This window comes from Leptonychotes weddellii, chromosome 4 (assembly GCF_054177405.1).
Source record: "Leptonychotes weddellii isolate Sample4059 chromosome 4, ASM5417740v2, whole genome shotgun sequence".
NCBI lineage: Eukaryota > Metazoa > Chordata > Mammalia > Carnivora > Phocidae > Leptonychotes > Leptonychotes weddellii.
In genome coordinates this window covers 39,600,082-39,620,054 of record NC_138372.1, presented here as the reverse complement: position 1 = coordinate 39,620,054, position 19,973 = coordinate 39,600,082, and the positions used below count along the sequence as shown (strand labels likewise).

Here is a 19,973-nt window from a genome sequence, read left to right as displayed (position 1 = left end):
AGCTGTAGTCATTACCCATGAGAGTGGTAATAAGATGGCTCCTTTCAGGCCTGTAATAACTGTTAGTGGCTTGATCCTTAAGAGGGATTTCCACATTTTATCAATTCCTTACTTTATATTCCTTTACTCTGATTTACATTTCCTTTTGTTTATACTTGCTAGAGATGTTTTGGAGCTCACAGTTTATCTTTCATGCCTTTTACATCAAATATTCCTATTTTGATATTGAATTTTAACCTCAAACCCTGGTAAGTCTAATCTAACTATGGTTTACCAGACATCATATTTTGCTGAGCATAAATTTCAGTAGCTGTCCTCATGTATTTTGAACCCTAACTCATTTCTGTTAAATTTGTGTTTTAGATCTAGTCCACACAGAGGGGCAGCTTCAAAATGAAGAAATTATGGTAAGTCGATATACTTTGTAGAGATAAACATTATCTTTAGTCAGCACAATGTATTTACATTTTATATCTATCTCCGTAGTCATAAAGTTAATATTCCTGTGATATGTTATAGGTTCTATACCTAATCAACAAATAGAGGTTATCCTCAATAATACTATAATCTAATAAAGCATGCATAAAGGCATTTATCTGTCATAGAATAACAGCAAGGATAAAACAATTCACTTACTTGTTTTTATTTTGTTCATTTATTTTGAACATATACTTGCTTTGCTTTCATTCATTTGATTCTGTAGGCCTTTTAGAATAGGAATCAAAAAAGGTTGAGATGCCAGAATCTGATGTTAATTTAAGCATGAAAGGACAAGGGAGATTCACATAAGGGGAACTGGAGCATAGGATCAGCAACAAATAAGCCAAAGAGAGATGAGGTGGAAAGAGAACCAGCATTTTTCGACAACATTCCATTGGGCTTTGCTTGTCAAGTGGAATGAATGGCCGTTGATGAGGAAGCTGCTGCCTCATCAGGAGTTTCTCTGTTCCTGCTAGTTTATCAGGCCCTGGTTTTAGACAAACACAAAAAAGTGAAACAACTGAATGTGTGGGCTTTTTTTTTTTTTTTTTAAGGTGGTAGTGTTTGTTTCATTAAGGTTTTTCTAAATGAGGCTTAAAGAGGAACCTTGTCCATTTAAGTTTCCTTCTTCACAACTTACTGGGCGCTGCCATGAAATCTATGCTTCAAAAGATTCTGTAGGAAGTTTTTGAATGCTATTAATTATCTTCTCCACCACCCAAATATGCCCAATGACTGGAGAGGCCAGTGGGGGCCAGAAAAATGATTAATTAGACTGAATTTTATCTGCCTGTTTTTCTCCATCTTTATTAATGGGTTATGATTAGTAAGCCTCTGCTAAGTATTTTGTTTCAGGACTCACTGTGAATCAAGGAGCGTTCCAACATTATAGAACATTTGGAAAATAATAAGGGGGAGTGGGCAGCTGGAAGTCACCCATGATTTTATTACCCTGCCACAAGAGCTTTTATTACACTTATTTTCTTCTAGTTGTCAATGTGCATCACCTAGTTTAATAGTAAAAATGAAGAGTTTTGTATCTTTTTAAACAATATTATATTACAACTTCATAATTATAATTTTAAAATGAAATGTATGAAGACAGGCAAATGTTCACTAATTTCACTTTTCCTCCCTCTGTCATTATAAGTAATACTACAGGGGACATCTTATGCATGTTCTCACTACCATGATCTTCACCTTTTAAATTACTCCCTAAGATTAAATTTCAAGGAATGGAATTACTGGGTCCATCAGTTTAGACATATTTATAGCTGCTTATGTATATTGCCAAATTGCTTTCCAGAGAAATTATATAAATGTAAAAGTATAATAATGTTTCAGGGTAGTACAGTCAGAGGAATCATCAAACAAAGGAAGTCTCCTAACATGAAAAATACTTTAGAAAGACACTTGTAAAAAATTAATCAGAAATGTAAAGTTGCAATTTTTAGTTCCACCTGCTATTTTTCATCAAACCAATGCTGATATTTGCCTGATGATACTTCAGAGCAGCAGTACTGTTATATGCAGCTGTCTTCTCTTCTGAATATTATATCTTATATATTATTGTATATTTAGGATATTATTTTTGCATCAAACCCTTTTTTCTGCTAACTGCTGTTTAACAAATTAACTAGAATTGCTAAAAGCTTCCATATTGATTTTTCCTTTGCAGACCCGAGATGGCCACGCCACTTATTTGAGATTCATTATTATATCAGCCTTTGATCATTTTGCATCTGTGCATAGTGTTTCTGCAGAGGGACTAGCAGTCTCAAATCTTTCTTAGTAATTATAACAAAATACTCTTGCATGGTTTTTTAACAATGTATTTATTGAAACATGAAGTTGTCATTGATGTGCCTTATTAAAGGGATTTGTATTAATCTGTTTCAGTTTTTAATTTCTCTTCAACATTTTGTGCAAAGGAGTTTGGTTCATTAGTCAGGAGTGATGGCCACCATGTAGACTATAAGAAAGCTCTCACTTCAGTGTACAACTTAATGAAGGAAATGACTATATATGAAAACTTAACTGTTAAAAATTGTGTCCTCACAGCATCTCACAAGGTGCCCTTCAGATCTCAGTGCATTAATTTTTTTAGCTTCAGTGCATTAATTTTTTAATTTATTGATTGATGAAAAGGGCTAAGTGAGCAATATAGACAGTAAATGTGTGAGTTCAGAAAAGAGAAAGGACTTATGGGAAGGTTTCATGGAGGCCATGGAACTTGAGCTGGGCCTTGTCCAAAAAATTTTATTTTTTTCTTTTAATTTAATTTTTGCCTTGATTTGAAAATCTCAGAGAAGAATTAGGAAAAAAAACAATCTGACTTCCCACAGAGAATCATTATTAATATTAATTGATTTTTTTTGTATATGTTGGGGAGGTAGGGAACAGGATAGGACAGATTGAAGAAAAATAAAACTTTTCTGAATATACTTTATATAGCTTGACTTTTGAAAACATAAGTAACTAATATAGCCAAAAATTAAAACAAAAAAAGTCCAGAATATTGAAAACAAACAGAAATGCACGAACCTAACTTTATCACAAGTTGATAAAATAAACACACAGGAAACAGTGGCATTAGAACATAGTATTTTGTCTGTGTGGTTCATATTAGTTTCTGTCATAATAATGTACTATAAACTTGGTGCCTTAAAACAATAGAAATTTATTGTCTCACATTTTTAGAGGCTAGAAGTCAGAAATTGAGGTATTGACAGGGTTTGTTCCTACTGGAGGTTCTGAGGTAGAATCTGTTCCATGGCTTTCTCTTAGATTCTGGAGTTGCTGGCCATCCTTGGCATTCCTTGGCTTGTGGCACCATAGCTCATGTCTGCCTCTGCCTTCATATGGCATTCTCTCTGTGTGTCTTCACATCATCTTCCCTCTGTGCATATCTCTTTCTGTGTATCTCTTCCTCTTCTTATGAGGGTATCAGTCATATTGAATTAGGGCCCACCCTACTCCAGTATGGCTTCATCATACTGTAACAATCATATTTTCAAGTAAGGTCTCATTCACAGGTACCAAAGATTAAGACTTCAACATGTCTTTTTGGAGACATAGTTCAACCCATAACATAATCTTAGTGAAGTATGTTTGTGATAGTTAATTTTATCTGTTACATAGACTGGGCCACAATGCCCAGATGTTTGTTCAAACATTCTGAATGTTTATGTGTGGGGTATTTTTGGGAGGAGATTAGCATTTAAATTGGTAGACTTTGAGTAAAGCCGATGGCCCTCCATCCCATCAGTTGAAGACCTTAATAGAACAAAGATTGGCCTTTCCTGGACAAGAAGGAATTCTGCCAGTAGACAGTGCTCAGACTTATACAACAATCTCTCCAGCCTGTCAGCCAACCCTACAGATTTTGGACTTGCCAGACTTTGTAATCATCTGAGCCAATTTCTTAAAATCAATCTCTCTCAGTCTCTGCCTCTCTCTCATTGTTTTCATATTTCCATATATATGATGGGAGGCCAGGGAGACAGTGGCCATTGCTGCTGTAACCTACTACAATTAAACACTCTATGCTCCTGATGTGATGCAATAGGAAGCACACAGGCCAACCTCTGAAGTCCTTTTGCCAAAGTTACTGAGCCTGAATTGAATCAAGTTCTAGAGTTAGCTTCCATTTTTCGGGAAATACAGGGATGGAAAAACAAGTAAAATGACACCACAGGGCAGCAAATAGACTAGTAGCCATTTTGTAGCTCACCGAAATGCCCAGAACTGTGCCCTTCCTGCACATGGTGAGATAGACTTCCTGGCCTTCTTTGTTTGGGTAGGGCCATGTGACCAACTGTGGGCAATGGGATGAGGGGAAAGTGGTAGCTAGGCCTGCATGAGGTCCTTCAAAGCTCTTTTCTTTCTCTGTCACGATGACCAGCAATGATGTTCTGCACAGTAACTACTTCACCAGTCTAGGTCTGGAAGTGAGCCTGACGATAGCAGGGAGCAGAACTCTCAATGTGAGATGGACATACAGAAAAAAAAACGAAGCTTCATTGTTTTAAGCCAATGAAATTTGGACTATGACATGGCTTATCCCAACTGATTCACAGACAAATCTAGAATATAGCTTATCCTACAGAACAAGTGACCTGGTTTCTTCAACAAGTCAGTGGCATGAAAAATGGTAATTAATCAAGGAAGGTGTCCACTCTAGATTCAGAAAGACGTCAAGAGCCCCAATAGCCACATGCCATGTGGGGATGTTATTTGGATACTGATTTGACAAAACAACTGAAAATCAGACATTTTAAAGATATTTGGGGAAATATGCTTATGGATTGATTACTGTTCATTTTGCTAGCTGTGTTACTGGCATTAAGCTTAGGTAAGAAAATGCTTGTATTTTTCAGAGATGCATATCGAAGTATATAGGGGTAAAATGCCCTGATATCTGGGATTTGCTTTAAAACATTTAAGCGGATTTTTTAAGGGAAAAGGTGTTAGTTGAAACAAATATGGCAATAAATGATTAGATCTGGGTGGTGGATATATGGAACTTTACTGCACCCACCTCTCTGTGTATGCTTGACAGTCTTCATAATAGAAAAATAAAAATCAGTACTGCTACTGAGGGTATCTTTGTGCAAAAATCTTTGCCTGCCCCTCAAATGATTTCCTTAGAGGAGATTCCCAGAAGGGAATTGGTCAAAGTTAGGAACAGTTTTAAGATTCTTAATACTTCCTGATAAACCACTTACCAAGATTTGTTGCACAAATTTACTCTTAGAAAGATAGGTTTTAGATACATGGAGGAGAGTAAGGTATTTCAAGAGCAATGTTGGTGTGATCGAAGATGTGAAGAGGAGTACTCTGTCATCAAACACATTTGCGGAGTGATGAATATTTAAGTCTGACTAGGGCAAAGAATAAGACTAAAACCATACATTACAGTCAGATCATAGAGAGCTTTTAATGCTTTCAAATATTTTCCCTTAACACTGGAGCCATTTAAGGCTTTTGAGAAGGAAGGTGACTTAGAGCAATTGTGTTCATGTTCAATAAAATGAAATGCTAAGGATTTTCTTTTGGCCAACTTCCTAAACTGAAATGTCAATGATTCTTTGTGTAAGAAACAGTGTTAAGGCTCGCAGATTGCTGGAAGGGATCTCCAGGGGTTGTCTGATTGATCTCTTTGGCACAGGCCTAGTAAATTATCTCTAAGCCTTTTTTCTCTGTGTCTGTCTTCTGTGGATGCAGAGAACAAGTTATCAGTGTAGTGCTTGTAATACCACTTTATGCTACTTAAAAACAGCAGTCTTTAACCTTCGCTTTCCTGGACTTTAAAAATTCATTTCACCTTATAAAAACCTCTCCAAATTTCAAGCAATAGGTATAATAATATGTGGCTTTATCTTTTTTCTTTTTTCTTCACTGCTGAACCCATCATCTTTTTAAAGTCTCATTTGTTCCCAGCTGGCTTCCTTGATCCCCCTTCATCCCTCATTTGGATTTATCTCCACCTACCCACTGACTCCTGACTCCCATTGTGCTGTGTGTGCTCTGGGATTGAGACCTTTGAGTTTGCCTCCTCTGCCTGGAGGGCTCTTTCCTTACATATCTGTACAGCTAGCTTCCTCATGTACTTGAGATCCTTGCGCCAAATCTCAGTGAGGCCTTCCCTGGCCTCAGGTATCCAAAATTACAGTGTCTCTTCACCCTGGCCATTCCCCACCCACATACAACATTGCAACATAAACACATTCAGTCTTCCTTCCCCACATTGTTTTTCTCCTTTGTTCTGGAACTAGCCACCCTGGGTCCTGTGCTTCAGGGCTTCTGGTACCTTACTTCTCTTTTCACACTACCGCTAAAATTCAGCTGAGATTTTTTTCCCTTTAATCATATCCCAAGCATGCTGTGAAAGATGAGGGCAGTGCAGTCTCCTTTCAAGTGTGAATATCTTGGGTAGGGGCTCAATTGACTGAATCACCCTCAGCTCCCACAACCTTTTAGGGATGGCCCTGCTTATTACTAACACATATTTTTTTCTTCTTTATCATATATATTGTGTTTATTGTCTCTTTCCCTCACTAGAATGTAAATTCCACAAGGGCAGGGAACGTTTGTTTCTTTTGCTTCTGACTGTATCCTCAGGCCTGAGAACAGTGCCTGGCACATAGTAGATTTTCAATTAAAATGTGTTGACTGAATAAATGGACATTGTTCATTTACTTGCATTGTTCTCTATCTCTTTACACTATAACATCCTTGAGGAGTTTTTAATAAAGCTAGCTAATAAAATATACATTTTTGGATCACTTACTGTGGGCCAGTGCCTACCACAGTGCCTTGTATCAGGTTTTTACTTTTTTGTTTTTTTTTTTAATTTTTTTAAAGATTTTGAGAGAGAGAGCACAAGTGGGAGGGGTAAGGGCAGAGGGAGAGGGAGAAGCAGGGAGCCCGACAGGACCCCGAGATCATGACCTGAGCTGAAGGCAGATGCTTAACCAACTGAGCCACTCAGGCACCCCAAGTTTTTGCTTTTTTAAAAAGTAAAAATCTAATGACATTTTAACCATGTACTGAAACAGGGCAAAGAAATATTACACAAATGAAAATTCTTGTGTCTCTCACTCATTTATACAGACTTTTTAAAAAGCATTGCTGTTATGAGCCCTGTCTCAGGAATGCCCCTCCGTGGAGGACATCCTTTGGGGGCTTCACTTTTAGATGATGTTCCAACAGCCCTTTGTAGCTGATAGCAAACCTTCTAAAAAATAACATGTGGCAGTATGCAAAGTTAAACACGCACATAGCTTTTGACACAAATTCCATTTCTAGGATTATATTCTAATGAAGTAATCAGATAAATGACAAATGAGCAAAGATTGATAGCAATGCTTCTTACAGGACAGGAAACTGGAAACGACTATGCATCCATACATTAGAAAGCATATATACAGACATCAAATATCATACTTTATAAAGGGATATAAATCATCTATAAATATAGGATGGATACTTCTGGTTAAAGATGGTGGAGTAAAGGGATTTTTACTCCATCCCCTTTCTCAAAACTCATTATTCACAACAAAAGAATTATAAAAAGAAAGAAAAAAGAATTTCATCTTCATGGAAGTAGTTACAACCTCTAACTGGAAAGGATTTTCACTAAGTCCTGTGACAACAGGATCTTGGTGAAAAGGAAGCTGAGAACTGCTATGCTGTCCCAGAACTAGAGATTTTCTTGAACGTGTCATAGACATGAAAGGCTGCTTCAACAATTTTTTATTAGACTGAAGCCATCTCAGCCTGCAGGTGGCTTCAGAGGAGGGGGAATGTCCCCAGAGGGCTGAGGTTACTAACTCAGAATGGCAGGGGAGAGGGAGCTGAAGGAGAGACAGGCAAGATACACCAGAGGAGACTGCTGTAGGAAGCGTGGTGAAGGAGGGTGTCTTAGAAACAGCTCAGGCTGCTGTAAAAAAATAACACAGGCTAGGGCGCCTAAACAGCAGACATTTATTTTCTCACAGTTCTGGAGACTGAAAGGCCAAGATCAGGGTGCCAGTGTAGTTGGTTGGGTGAGACCTCTCTTCCTGGTTTGGAGATGAGCACCATCTCCCTATGTGCTCACATGACCTCTTCTTTGTACAGAGCAGGAGAGAGAACTCTCTGGGGGGGGGGGTCTCTCTCTTTTTTTTTTAGTATTTTATTTATTTGAAAGAGAGAGTGCCAGCGGGGGTGGGGAGCAGAGGGAGAAGGACAAGCAGACTTCCCACCGAACAGGGAGCCTGACCCAAGGCTCGATCCCAGGACCCCAAGATCATGACCTGAGCTGAAGTCAGGCACTTAATTGAGCGACCCGGGTGCCCCTCTCTGGTGTCTTTTCTTTCTTTTTTCTTTTTTTAAGATTTTATTTATTTATTTGACAGAGGGAGCACGAGCAAGCGCACAAGCAGGGGGAAAGGGGCAGAGGGAGAGGGAGAAGCAGACTCCCCACTGAGCAGAGAGCCCAACATAGGGTTCAATCCCAGCACCCTGGGATCACCACCAGAGCCGAAGTCAGACAATTAACTGACTGAGCCACTTTAAGTAAAGTGTCTTTACTTAAAAGGACACTGATCCTCTAGTATCAGTGCCCTAGCCTGACCTCATCTAACCTTTTTTTTAAAGATTTTATTTATTTATTTGACAGAGAGAGACACAGCGAGAGAGGGAACACAGCAGGGGGAGCGGGGGAGGGAGAAGCAGGCTTCCCGCCGAGCAGGGACCCGACGCAGGGCTCGATCCCAGGACCCCGGGATCATGACCTGAGCCGAAGGCAGACGCCTAACGACTGAGCCCCCCAGGTGCCCCCTGACCTCATCTAACCTTAATTACCACCTCCAAGCCCTGTCTCCAAACACAGTCACATTGGGGGTTAGAGCTACAACATATGGATTCAGTGCATAACAGGTGGTGAGAAGGCAGTTGAAACAGAGTGTGACTGAAGGGGATTTCTAGGAGCCCCATTGCAAAGGAGGTAATAAACTTAATAAGAGGGTATTTAAGACAGCTAATCTAAATGAAAGTTGCAGATTGCCCCAGCTTACTCCTCCTCATCCTTCTACACTCTGTTCTAGCAAAAAATAAGCCCCATTAAAGAGTGATCAGAAAAGACCCAGAAGGGGACTGCGTTAGGTCATTTTCTCTAGAAACAGCCTGAAACAGGGACTCTTGTAGGAGTGATTTATTGAGTGAGTGCTCTCAGGAAGCAGGATAAGGCAAGGGGAGAAAGTTAATCAAAGAGAGGCTTCAGGGGCGCCTGGGTGGCTCAGGCAGTTGAGCGTCCAACTCTTGGTTTCCTTCAGGTTGTGATCTCAGGGTCGTGGGATGGAGCCCCTCGTTGGGCTCCACGCTCGGCAGGAAGTCCGCTTGAAGATTCTCTCCCTCTGCCCCCCTCCTGAAAATAAATTAATAAATCTTAAAAAAAAAAAAAAAAAAAAAGCTATGGCTTCAGCTGAAGCCCCAGCCTGATCCCATAAGGAGCTCTGGATCATGAATGGCACCTGAGAGGTCTACTCCCACCTTGAGGCAAGGGACCAGGACTTTGTATGACAAATGCATCAATCATGGGTCACCTTCAGGGGAACACCAACCTCTCAGGGATTTCTGGGTGGCATAGCTCCTGTTGGGGGAACTTCTCAGGAAAAGGGGCATCTGTGAGCCATTAACAGCCAACATTCACAGTAGCTGGCTGATGGGTGTGTTGGCTTGGTGAGAGGGATCAGGGTGGATCACCGACAACATCCATTCTCGCCGCACTTCCCAGAGTGTGGTCCCTGAAACAGCGGAGGCAGCCTCTTACCTGAGAACTTGTTAGAAATGCAGATTTCCTATCCCAACTGCAGATCTGTTGAATCAGAAATGCTGGGGTTGGGACCCATGAATCTGTACCTTAACAAGCCCTCCAGGTGATTTTGATGCATGCCGAAGTTTGAGAACTGCCATACTATAGGGAGCTGTAACTAGCCACTAAAAGAAATGGAGGGGAAAAAACAGAAAAATAAGGCGGATGCACAACAGATGTTGCAAGAGAAATGAAAGAACACAAGAATTGAGACTAAAAAATAGTTATCTTTTAAAAAGACAAAAAGAGCTAAAGAAGAGATACAAGGATTTAAAGAAAAAATTATAAGGCACAGAAGATGAACAGCGAACTGCCAGCGCTAAGAAAAGAAACAGAGGTAAAGCCACGTAAGAAGCAAAGGGATAATGACGGTAATTGTAGCAGTCAGCATTCAACCAGGAAAACTGCATTCGCTCCAGATCTATATTTAAAGCAGAGAGGGAACGAAGGCAGGGAATTTGTTACAAAATGTTGAAGAGGCAGGCTAGGAAAACAAATAGGAGGTGGGGATGTAACCCAGAGTTGCACCCATGAGCCATATGGCTGTTGTTGGCCAGTGTTGGCCACTGTTGACCAGCGGAAGCACCACCACGGTTGAACAGAAGCTGCCCACCACTGTGGCTGGTGACAGCCACACAGCCACAGGACCCAGTCCCTGCAATCTCTCCAGCCAGAAGCGGAAAAATGGCTTCTCCCTTCCACCCACCTTCTAAGTTCCCACCAGTGCTTCCCACTGGCAGAACCAACCAGAATGCGGCCTTCAGGCTTTCAGCTCCCTGAAATCCAGGGGAGAGGGTGGGCAAATGGGACTGGATGAGAACCAACAAACTATCTGGCGCAGAAATAAACCCAGTTTAAGAAGCATCCGGGTCAGAGGAGAGAGCTTGAGAAAAATCACAAAATGAAATAGAAAAGAACACAGATTTAAAAATAGTTATAGAGAGGCGCCTGGGTGGCTCAGTCAGTTAAGCGTCTGCCTTCAGCTCAGGTCACGATCCCAGGGTTCTGGGATTGAGCCTCACGTTGGGCTCCCCGCTCAGCAGGGAGTCTGCTTCTCCTTCTCCCTCTGCCCCTAACCCTGCTAGTGTTCTCTCTCTCTTAAATAAATAAATAAAATCTTCTAAAAAAATTTTTTTTAAATAGTTATAGAGAAGGTAACAGCTATGGAAGAACAGGGGATACAATATACCTGTAATTCTACTTTCTGAGGGAGAGAGTAGGACAAAATACAATAGAAAAGATGTTCAGGGCAACTGAAGAGAATGTCCATGAAGTTTAAAAAAAAAAAAAGAAGAAGAAGAAGAATTAAATCTTAGGACCAGAAGAGGATATTGTATTTGCCTTAGTTGTTCAGGCCACTATAACAAGAATGCCATAGACTGGGTGGCTTATAGACAATAGAAATTTATTTCTTAGGGTTCTGGAGCCTGAAAGTCTGAGATCAGGGTGTCAGCAAGGTTGGGTGAGGGCCATCTTCTGGGGTTGCAGACTGCTTGTATCCTCCCCCAGTGGAAGGGGGCAAGCTAGCTCTCTGGGGCCTCTTTTATAACAGCACTAATCTCATTCCTAAGGGGTTCACTGCCGACGGGTGATCCATTCAGCGTTCCTCTGATTCCTACCCTAATACTATCACACTGAACTTTAGGATTCAGCATATGAATCTGAGGGGGACACAAATCTTCAGACTATAGCAGTACCACAGGAAATTTTGATATTAAAACAATCAACACTGGAACTAGGTCTTGGTGAAGTTACTGAATCTCAAGTATAAAGAAAGAATCTGACAGGTCTCCAGGCTGAACAAAAGCAATTCAAGTGCTGGGAGAAATCACTCAGGCTGGCCTCAGACACCTCCTCTCACGACTGCTAGACAACAATGGAGCAATGTCTGCGAATCTCTGAGGTAAAGAGGCTGAAACACAAGAGTCTGAATCCCAGCCAGGGATCCTGCGGGCTCCAGACAACAGACTTGGCAGGTGCAAGCATGTCAGACATCAGGGAGTACAGCATCCATGTGCCCTTCTGGGTTTTTTTTAAGATTTACTTATGAGAGAGAGAGGGAGAGAGCAGGAGGGACAAGGGGAAGGGAGAGGAAGAGAGAGAATCTCAAGCAGACTCCCCACTGAGCGCAGAGCCCAATGTGGGGCTCGAACTCAAGACCCTGAGATCACGTCCTGAGCCGAAACCAAGAGTCGGATTCTTAACCTACTGCACCACCCAGGCACTCCCATGTCCTCTTGAAAAAACTACTTGAGACTTTCAGTGATGTCATCTATATGGCAGAATAGGTATCCTGAATCCTTCTTCAGTTGACACCTAAGCATGCTGCAGAAAACATGTTAACACACCTGCAGAACTTCATGGCTGGGCTTACCCGAAATGAAATCGTCTGTGGCCAGTTTAGCAGAATGAGAGTCCAAACCTTCTGAGTGCCCTGCACAGTTCTTTTCCACCTCTGCCATGCGAGTTTCCCCACAAATGTCCTTTTCCCTTCCTGTGCTCTCCAGGTTCCCATCGCAGACTGTGGAAGGCCTGGGCCTCCTCGAAGCCCCAGCCCAAATGCCACCAGCTCCGCCAGGCTTTCCCAGACCTACCCAGCCCTGCAGGATTGCCCTCCCCTCTGTCCTCCCTGAGCAGTGAGTCTTTATCTCAGCTCTCCCCCATCATACTCGCTTTGAATTATGGTCATTGCAATGGATCCCTCGTCCCCCTGTGAGGTTAAGCGGGACCTTGTCCATCTGTGCATTACTCAGCACCCAGTAAAGAATCAGTGCTCAATGAATGTCTGAAGCATTAAACTGAAGAGAATTGACTTGGAAGGCTTGGGGTCTATTTTAACATTCTGAAAACTCCTCCCCAGTTCTAGCTACTATTGTTCACTGAAAACCAGGACTTTCTGTGCATTTATAGGCATGAATCGGGGGGACCATCTGAGGAGTGATTCAGAGGAGCATGGGCTTATCCGCTGTCTCCTTTTATGGAATTGGGGCTTAGGAAGGACAGGGCTCAGCTGGGCTTCAGCCCCACTGTTTGCCCAGCTCCTCACTCTCAGTGTACCCGCACAAACCCACGCCTGCGTTGCTTTGGCAGGATGAAGAATTTTTATTCAGTGTCCCTACTGTCCTGCCTTCCCTCCATCTCCCACTCCCTGAAAAGGGGGCCCAGGAGGCAGTTGTGGAACGACTTATAATAATAATAGTCAGCACGTCCATGGTATTTTCTCCAAGGCAGGCACAGTTCTGAGTGTTTTACTCACAAATCCTCTAGGCAACAGGCACGACTAGCATCCTATTTTATAGTTCAAGAGACCAAGGCAGCTGAGCCACAGTCACAAAGCTAGCGCGGAGCAGAGCCAGGATTCCGCTGCAAGTTAGAGATGGGCTTTGAATCTTAGCTTGTTACTTACTGGTTCTAAGACCTTCCACAAATGCAGCTCTGAGCCTTGATTTCCCATCTATAAAATGGGGGTAATAGTCTCCTCTTTGCGATACATAAAGATTAGATGACTTAATATATCTGAACATGGGTGCCTGGTGGATGATTAATGATAAGTTTTTTTAAAAGAATAAAATAGTAACATTAATAGTGTTAACATTGTAGCAACAAAGGCTGAGCCAAGGAGAATGTGTTTTCATGTTAGAAAAATGTCTCCCGGGGCGCCTGGGTGGCTCAGTCGTTAAGCGTCTGCCTTCGGCTCAGGTCATGGTCCCAGGGTCATGGGATCCAGCCCCGCATCAGGCTCCTTGCTCCGCAGAAAGCCTGCTTCTCCCTCTCCCACTCCCCCTGCTTGTGTTCTCTCTCTGTCAAATAAATAAAATCTTTAAAAAAAAAAAAAGAAAAGAAAAATGTCTCCCAAGTCTATTCTTTTCTGTCATGTTATGAAGGTAGTTTGATTCCAATGTGAAACATTCTTTAGCAGTTCCCAAGACAAAGGGACACTTGATATGTAACCCACGGAGAATGAATGTTCTTCCCACCAAATGAGACGCTTCCAAGCATATGGTAATTTTGCTGATCAGATTACACTGGGCTATAATGCAAGATAAAATAGGGTGACACAAATTGGAAAAGAAAATGTAAAGATCACACCAAAGCCATCTCAAATAGCCTGAGATAGTTTAATCATTCTGTATTAGCTTGCTGCATCTTAAAACATTTTCTTTCAAATCAAGTCACAGCTGTGTGTGCTTTAGGCTGTGGCTGTCATAGACAAATATGAAAAGAAGCAGAGTTAAAACAGATGAATACCAATGGTTATCCATTAGTCTGATGTAACCTAACACAAATGACCATTAGGAGACTTGCAAAGAAATCAGAGAAACAATTTCAAAGGCGAGCTTCTGCATAAATGAACGACAGCTTTCTATTCCTCATCTCCGCTCTCTAAACAACCGGCATTCTCCCCATGCTTGGGTCTAAAAGCCAGTTTAGTGTCTTAGATCATCAAGTCCATAAATGGCAAATTGGGGAACATGAATTTGCCTACCATAAGGACCGCCATATCTGAACACTTGGTATCAGAGTGGCTGGAGAGAGATACCACACCTCAGCAGGAGGCCCCGGAGTGGGGCCTCTCTCACGTGGGGATGTCATGAGATGAATGTGGTCTCCACTAGTGGGGGCAGCGTCGAGTTGTATGGTCTTTAACATTCAGCTTACTTGCTGCTTTTTTTTCTGATTACAATTGTTTGGTTAGAGCAGACCAATCTGAGCTAGTGGTTCAGTAGGGGACAGGAGTCCAGAGGTAACCACCAACCTGGGCTGGGAGGAGAGCCAAGACTGGAGGAGCCCTCCTGTTGATCACCTAGAACTGGGGAATCTTTCCAGACTACCTGTGGAGCTTTTCCAGAACAGCACGAACTTCCTCTGGATGGTAGTTCCAAGGGCCAGATTTACCCTGCAAGAGACATGAATCAGCATTCCCAGATTTCCAGCCTGCAGGAATAGGTAGGTCTGGAGCTGGGTTGAGAGCACAGGGCTAGTGATAGTTACGTGGGACTTGCCAGAATGGTGTCGTCAATGGCAGAGGCAACCGTAAGGTGGACGAGATCACCCAGGGAGAGGGTGTGGAATGGCACCAACCTGTAATGGGCAGACCGGACCGAGAAGTACGAGGAAAACCAGAGGCGGTAAAGTGAATAGTTTCAAAAGGAGAAAGGGGTCTATACAAATAAGCTGCTCTTCCATAATTAGACCTGCAGACAGGCCTTATCTTCTCTACCCCTCACAGCAAGTTCCAGCCATTCTAAATCAGACCCACCTCTGCCTCTCCAGTCCCAATGCCTTAGTTCAGCCCTCTTCATCTCCTACTTGGGCAGCTGTCCCACCTCCTGACTATCCCCAGTCCTCAGTCCCTGCTCCCTCCAGTCCACGCCTCACCCAGGAGCCATTGATTTTTCTAAAATACAGATCCAAGGGCTCCTGGGGGCCTCAGTCAGTTGAGCTTATGACTCTTGATTTCAGCTCAGGTCATGATCTCGGGGTCCTCGGATCAATCCCCACATGGGGCTCCACACTCAGCAGGGAGTCTGCTTGGAATTCTCTCTGTCCACCCCTCCCCCCCACTCACATGCACGCACGCGCTCTCTCTAATAAATAAATACATTTAAAAATAAAATAAAATAAAATACAGATCCGATCATGCCTCTCTCCTGCTCAAAACTTGTCAATGGCTCTCCTTTGTCCTAAGAGGTAGGCTGAACTCCTTGGTCCAGAATGAGACCCCTGTCACCTAAATGCCCCCAATTCTCCATTCACACGCAGCTGTAACGTGCCTCAGTGCCTTTGCCCACCTTCTTCCCTATATTTGCAATGCTTTTCACTCACCCTGCTCACGTGGCTGGCTTCCTAGCCTTTAGGCCCACACAATTGTCACCACCTCTAAAGAGCCTACCCTTCCTCAGGGGTCAGGAAATTTATCATCTGAGAGCCAAGTCTGTCCTGATGCGTCACACTCATTTACCTCTTGTCTGTGCTGATATTGTGCTGTAACAGCAGGATTGAATTGTTGTGACCAGGAATTTATTTGGCCCACAAAGTCGAAAATATTTACAAACAGGCCCTTTGCAGAAAAGATTTGCTAATCCCCGCTCCAGAGTTTCATAGTACTTGGGACACTGGGCAACTGTGTGTGTGTCTTCCTTATCCCTCAGACTCCAAGTAAGGGGTGAGCCATTTTCAATTCATTCCTGTGTTGCACGGGGCCTAACCCTGCCAGCCTCCATCATGCCATCTTAGAGCCACGTCTCTGGGGAGGAGAAAGGAAGAAGGACCTGAATCCTTGTGCTGTGACCCCTGGCACCTCGGGGATTCATCTGCAAGTCGTTGCTCATTTCACTGCAGAAGTAGGGCCAGCTTGACCTGTGGTCAGAGGAGCAGCCTCGTGGTTGGGCTTCCTGGGCTCTCCAAGGTTTGGAATCCCTTCGGCAGCTATAAAACGGTTTCTGCCCTCTTAGGGGAGGCCAACAGTGCCCAAGTGACCAGAGGCTGTGCTTTCATCTCCCACCCTGGCCAGGCTGGAAGCCCTAAGCGGGGCACAATCACCGGAAAGCAAGCCGGGACTCAACTCCTGCCTTGAATCCCTGCTTCAGCATCTCCAGCTGCCCATGTAGGGTTTGTTCTGCTCCCACTCCGACAACCCGCTCCAGGTTCAGGCCTGCCTCAGACCCTCCCACTCCTGGCCCACCCCGTCCAAAGGATTTAGAATTGGAATCAGAGCCTTGTGCAGTGTGACCTTGGGCAAGTCAATGTCCTTCTCTGAGCGTTGTTTATGAAATGGAGACAAGCTTCTCTCATTCAGCTCCAAACTGAACTAGGGCTGGGCCAGTCTTCTGGGTTCAGAAGGCAACAAGAGGCTGCAGCTCCAGTCCAAACTCTAGGGACTTTCCTGTGCATTATTTTACCCCCCGTGAAGTGGGGGGGCCGCACCTCCCTTTTGCAGAAGAGGAAACTGAAACTCCACGCGAGGAGAGGACTTGCCCCTGGTCACATGGCTGGTAAATGGCTGGGCGGCGACGGGAAGGCAGATCTGCCTGCTACAAAGCCCTTTCTGCCCGTACCCTTCCTGGGCCCTGTGCCCCTGGTCACCTTGTAGAGGATCCTGCCCTCCTGGAGCACATAGAGCCTCTCAGGCAGTGCCGCATAGCGCTGGCTGCTTTGGTTCTCCATCGTGTCCACCACCACAGGGCACTGGGGGCTCCTGTCCAGCAGCAAGCGGGCGGCCTGCAGGCGGTCCTGGAGATTCCTGTGAGTCCTGATGTTCACGTTGTTCTTAAAAGCCCAGCCATCTGCAAAAGAAGAGATGGGCAGTGGGCCTCACAGGCAGGGCACGTATTTCCTGCAGCTTAAATACCCCCATCCCCACCCCCTTTAACTGAGGGTCCCAGATAGAGAAGCCCTTGGCCAGATTGGGCCCAGTTTCCTATTATGGGTGAATGCACGGGATCACATAGAGAGTTACTGACTGATCCAGAATGGGAGCCCAGGGCTCCTGACTCCCAGACCTTGGCTCTTCAGCATGGGAGAGTCCCCTGGGCCAGTGCTTCTCGAACTTGAATGTGTATTTGAGCCACACGGGGACCTTGTTAAAGGCAGATCCTGATTCAGTCTGTCTAGGGTAGCACTGAGGGTCTAGCTGCTGCCCAGGAAGCCAAGGCTGCTTGGTGCCTGGACCACACTCTGCGAGGCAAGGGTCTAGAGCAGTAGTTCTCTGCCCGGACCAGCAGTGTTGGCGTCACCTGGGGGTGTGTTGGTAATTCTTAGGCCCCACCCTAGACTGCCAAGGGATGGGGCCCACCAATCTTTTAACAGCCTTCCAGATGATTCTAACAACACACCGAAAGTTTGAGAACTACTATTCTAGCGTCTAGACAATCTCCCTCTTCTAATTATTCTCCACCAGAATGTTCTTTCCAAAGTGCACATCTGACCATGTGACTCTCCTGCTTAGGTCTTTAGATGGCTCCCTATCATCCTCAGGAGAAATCCCAAGCTCCTCAGTGACCTGGCCTGTCTGTGCCATGTTCCTCCAGCCTCTGTCCCAGCCGGGTGGGTGAAACACCTGGGATTCCTTGACCCACAACCCCCAAGCTGCTTCTCACTCCCACCCTCTTCCTCACGGGGCTGCCTTCACCCATAGTGTGAGCACAGGACTTTCTCTCTCCTACGACTTCAGCCACTGCCGCTGACGTTAGCTCTACGGACAGCCTCACGACAGGTGAGTTCATAGCCAAGTACAACTGCTAGCCTGACAACCACCCTTGCTTTCCACCCCTAAGAAGTATTCCCACCTCCTGATCTTGCTACCCTCTAACTCATCATCCAAAAATCTCTGACAATGATTACTAACACAAACTTTGATCAGATTTTTTCTCTGCTTGAAAACCGATGACAGGACCAGCTCCTTAGCAAACATGTAGTGATCCCTGCCATCTCTCCTGACCTTCACTTCTAGTCATGGCTGCCGGTCCTTCCACATCTCGCTGAAGTGACTCCTCCTCAAATGATGCTGCCCCCCCTTCCCTATGTCCTTACCGTCTTTTCCATATTGGAGACCCCACCTGTCCTTTTAAGCTTCAGCTCCAACACAGGGCTTCTCAACGTTGGTACTGTTGACGTTTTGTGGTGGGCGTGTCATCCTGTGTGTTACAGGATGTTGAGCAGCATCTTTGGCTTCTACTCACTAGATGTCAGTAGCACCAGCACCCCACCCTCCCTTCAATTTGTTTTTGACAACCAGAAACTTCTCCAGGTGTTGCCAGAGGTCCCTTGGGGGACAAAAATCAGCCTCATTGAGAACCACAGCTCTAGCGCCCTCTCCTCCAGGAAGCCTTCCCTGACATTCTCAGTTGTGTGTTATTGGGCAAGCTCTTGAAATCTCTTTAAAGTCTCAGCTTCCTCATCTGCTAAGGGGTTAATAGGACCAACGTTGCAGATGCCGGTGACATAACTTATACAGAATTCCCGGGACTCTGCCTGGTTCACAGAAGCTGCTTCAAAAATACCGGTTTATTTTGCCTGACTCCCCCAGATACCAGCCAGGTAGGAAAGAACCTGGTTTTTATTCTTTACCACAGGTATCCTGCTACTTTGCTCTGGAGATGCCCCAAGCCAAACCCACCTAAGGCTGCTTAACGTTAAACGGAAGGGGATTTTCAAATGGCCTCATTGGCCAAGGTGCCCTTCTATTACTTACAGGAAGTGGTACTCATGTTAATGGGCTGAAAAAAAATAACCATAAAGTGCTACTGGCCTTGCCCTTCTACTTGCCCCATTTCTGGGGAGTCTGGGCCCAGCTAATGTGGTCTTTGGCTCCCTCGGAAGCCATGTGATCTGTGTTTACAGTAATAGCTGCCTCGCAGGGTAATAGAAGTTGGTTAAGTCTACCAGCAGAAATGACTCCACCTCCTCAATGCTTCAAAGTCCCCTGCTCAGGAACCTTCCTCCAAGAGAAACCAGCTCTTGGGAGAAATTCACACCAAGTGCCTGGCCACAGGGTAAAGTAACTATTACCTGCCCCAAGACATCAGAACTTTGTAGATGACAGTAAGACCAGCTTACCTTTGTATCATGTTTAGGCAGTCAGTCTTGTGCAACCATTAGCTCCTTGGAGCTTCACAACGACCTCCTAGGGGCGGCCAAGCTGGGATTCTCCCCCTCATCCTGCAACTGAGGACACGAAGGCCCGGAGAGGAGCAGTGACTCACTTCCCCAGCTTTAACTGTGAGTCCCTGCGAGGCGGGAACTGTGTGTATCTTTGGTCTCAATATCCCTCGGCCCAGCCCAGGGCGGGCACAGAGCAGGTACTCGTGAAATATTGTCGAATGAGTGACTCTGTGGGGGTGGTGTTGTCATCCTATTTCACTGTCCCAAAAGTGGGCATGGAAGGTAAGTTGCCCAAGGTCACATGGTGGAGCCAGGACCCATACTCATGTCTGAAACTCCGAAGTCCATGTCCTTCCCACCACGCCTCGAGTGCCTCCCCATAATTTACCTAGACAGACATGTGGCATGTGGGAACCTGATTTGGGCCCCAGGCCCCAGACCTTGTGGGATTGGTGGACACTGGCTCTGTGCATTTGAATTCTGCCGGGTTCAGCTTTTTGTCTGATTGACAGAAACAAGTACCCTGAGGAAC

At 44.5% G+C, this 19,973-nt stretch overlaps 2 protein-coding genes across 5 annotated transcripts in view; one reads left to right on the top strand and one right to left on the bottom strand.

The window, feature by feature from the left end:
- The window catches only part of IFT25 (intraflagellar transport 25), a 37,905-nt gene extending 24,193 nt beyond the window's left edge, over nt 1-13,712 (top strand). For 2 of the 3 annotated variants that reach the window (XM_081818453.1, XM_081818452.1), the window contains exons 5-6: nt 364-407; nt 12,346-13,712. In XM_081818453.1, coding sequence (XP_081674579.1) covers nt 364-407; nt 12,346-12,471 — 170 coding nt within the window. In that variant the 3' untranslated portion in view covers nt 12,472-13,712. Of the gene's footprint in view, nt 1-363; nt 408-2,158; nt 2,370-12,345 lie in introns of those variants that run through there. The other variant, XM_081818454.1, reaches the window with a different exon arrangement.
- A 230-nt stretch (nt 13,713-13,942) lies between these two features.
- DIO1 (iodothyronine deiodinase 1) overlaps nt 13,943-19,973 on the bottom strand; it is a 35,761-nt gene continuing 29,730 nt past the window's right edge. The window contains exons 4-5 of one of the 2 annotated variants that reach the window (XM_006737665.3): nt 16,925-17,124; nt 13,943-14,735 (exon numbers count right to left, since the gene is read on the bottom strand). In XM_006737665.3, the coding sequence (XP_006737728.3) occupies nt 14,667-14,735; nt 16,925-17,124 (269 nt within the window). In that variant the 3' untranslated portion in view covers nt 13,943-14,666. Of the gene's footprint in view, nt 17,125-19,973 lie in introns of both variants that reach the window. The other variant, XM_031032794.2, reaches the window with a different exon arrangement.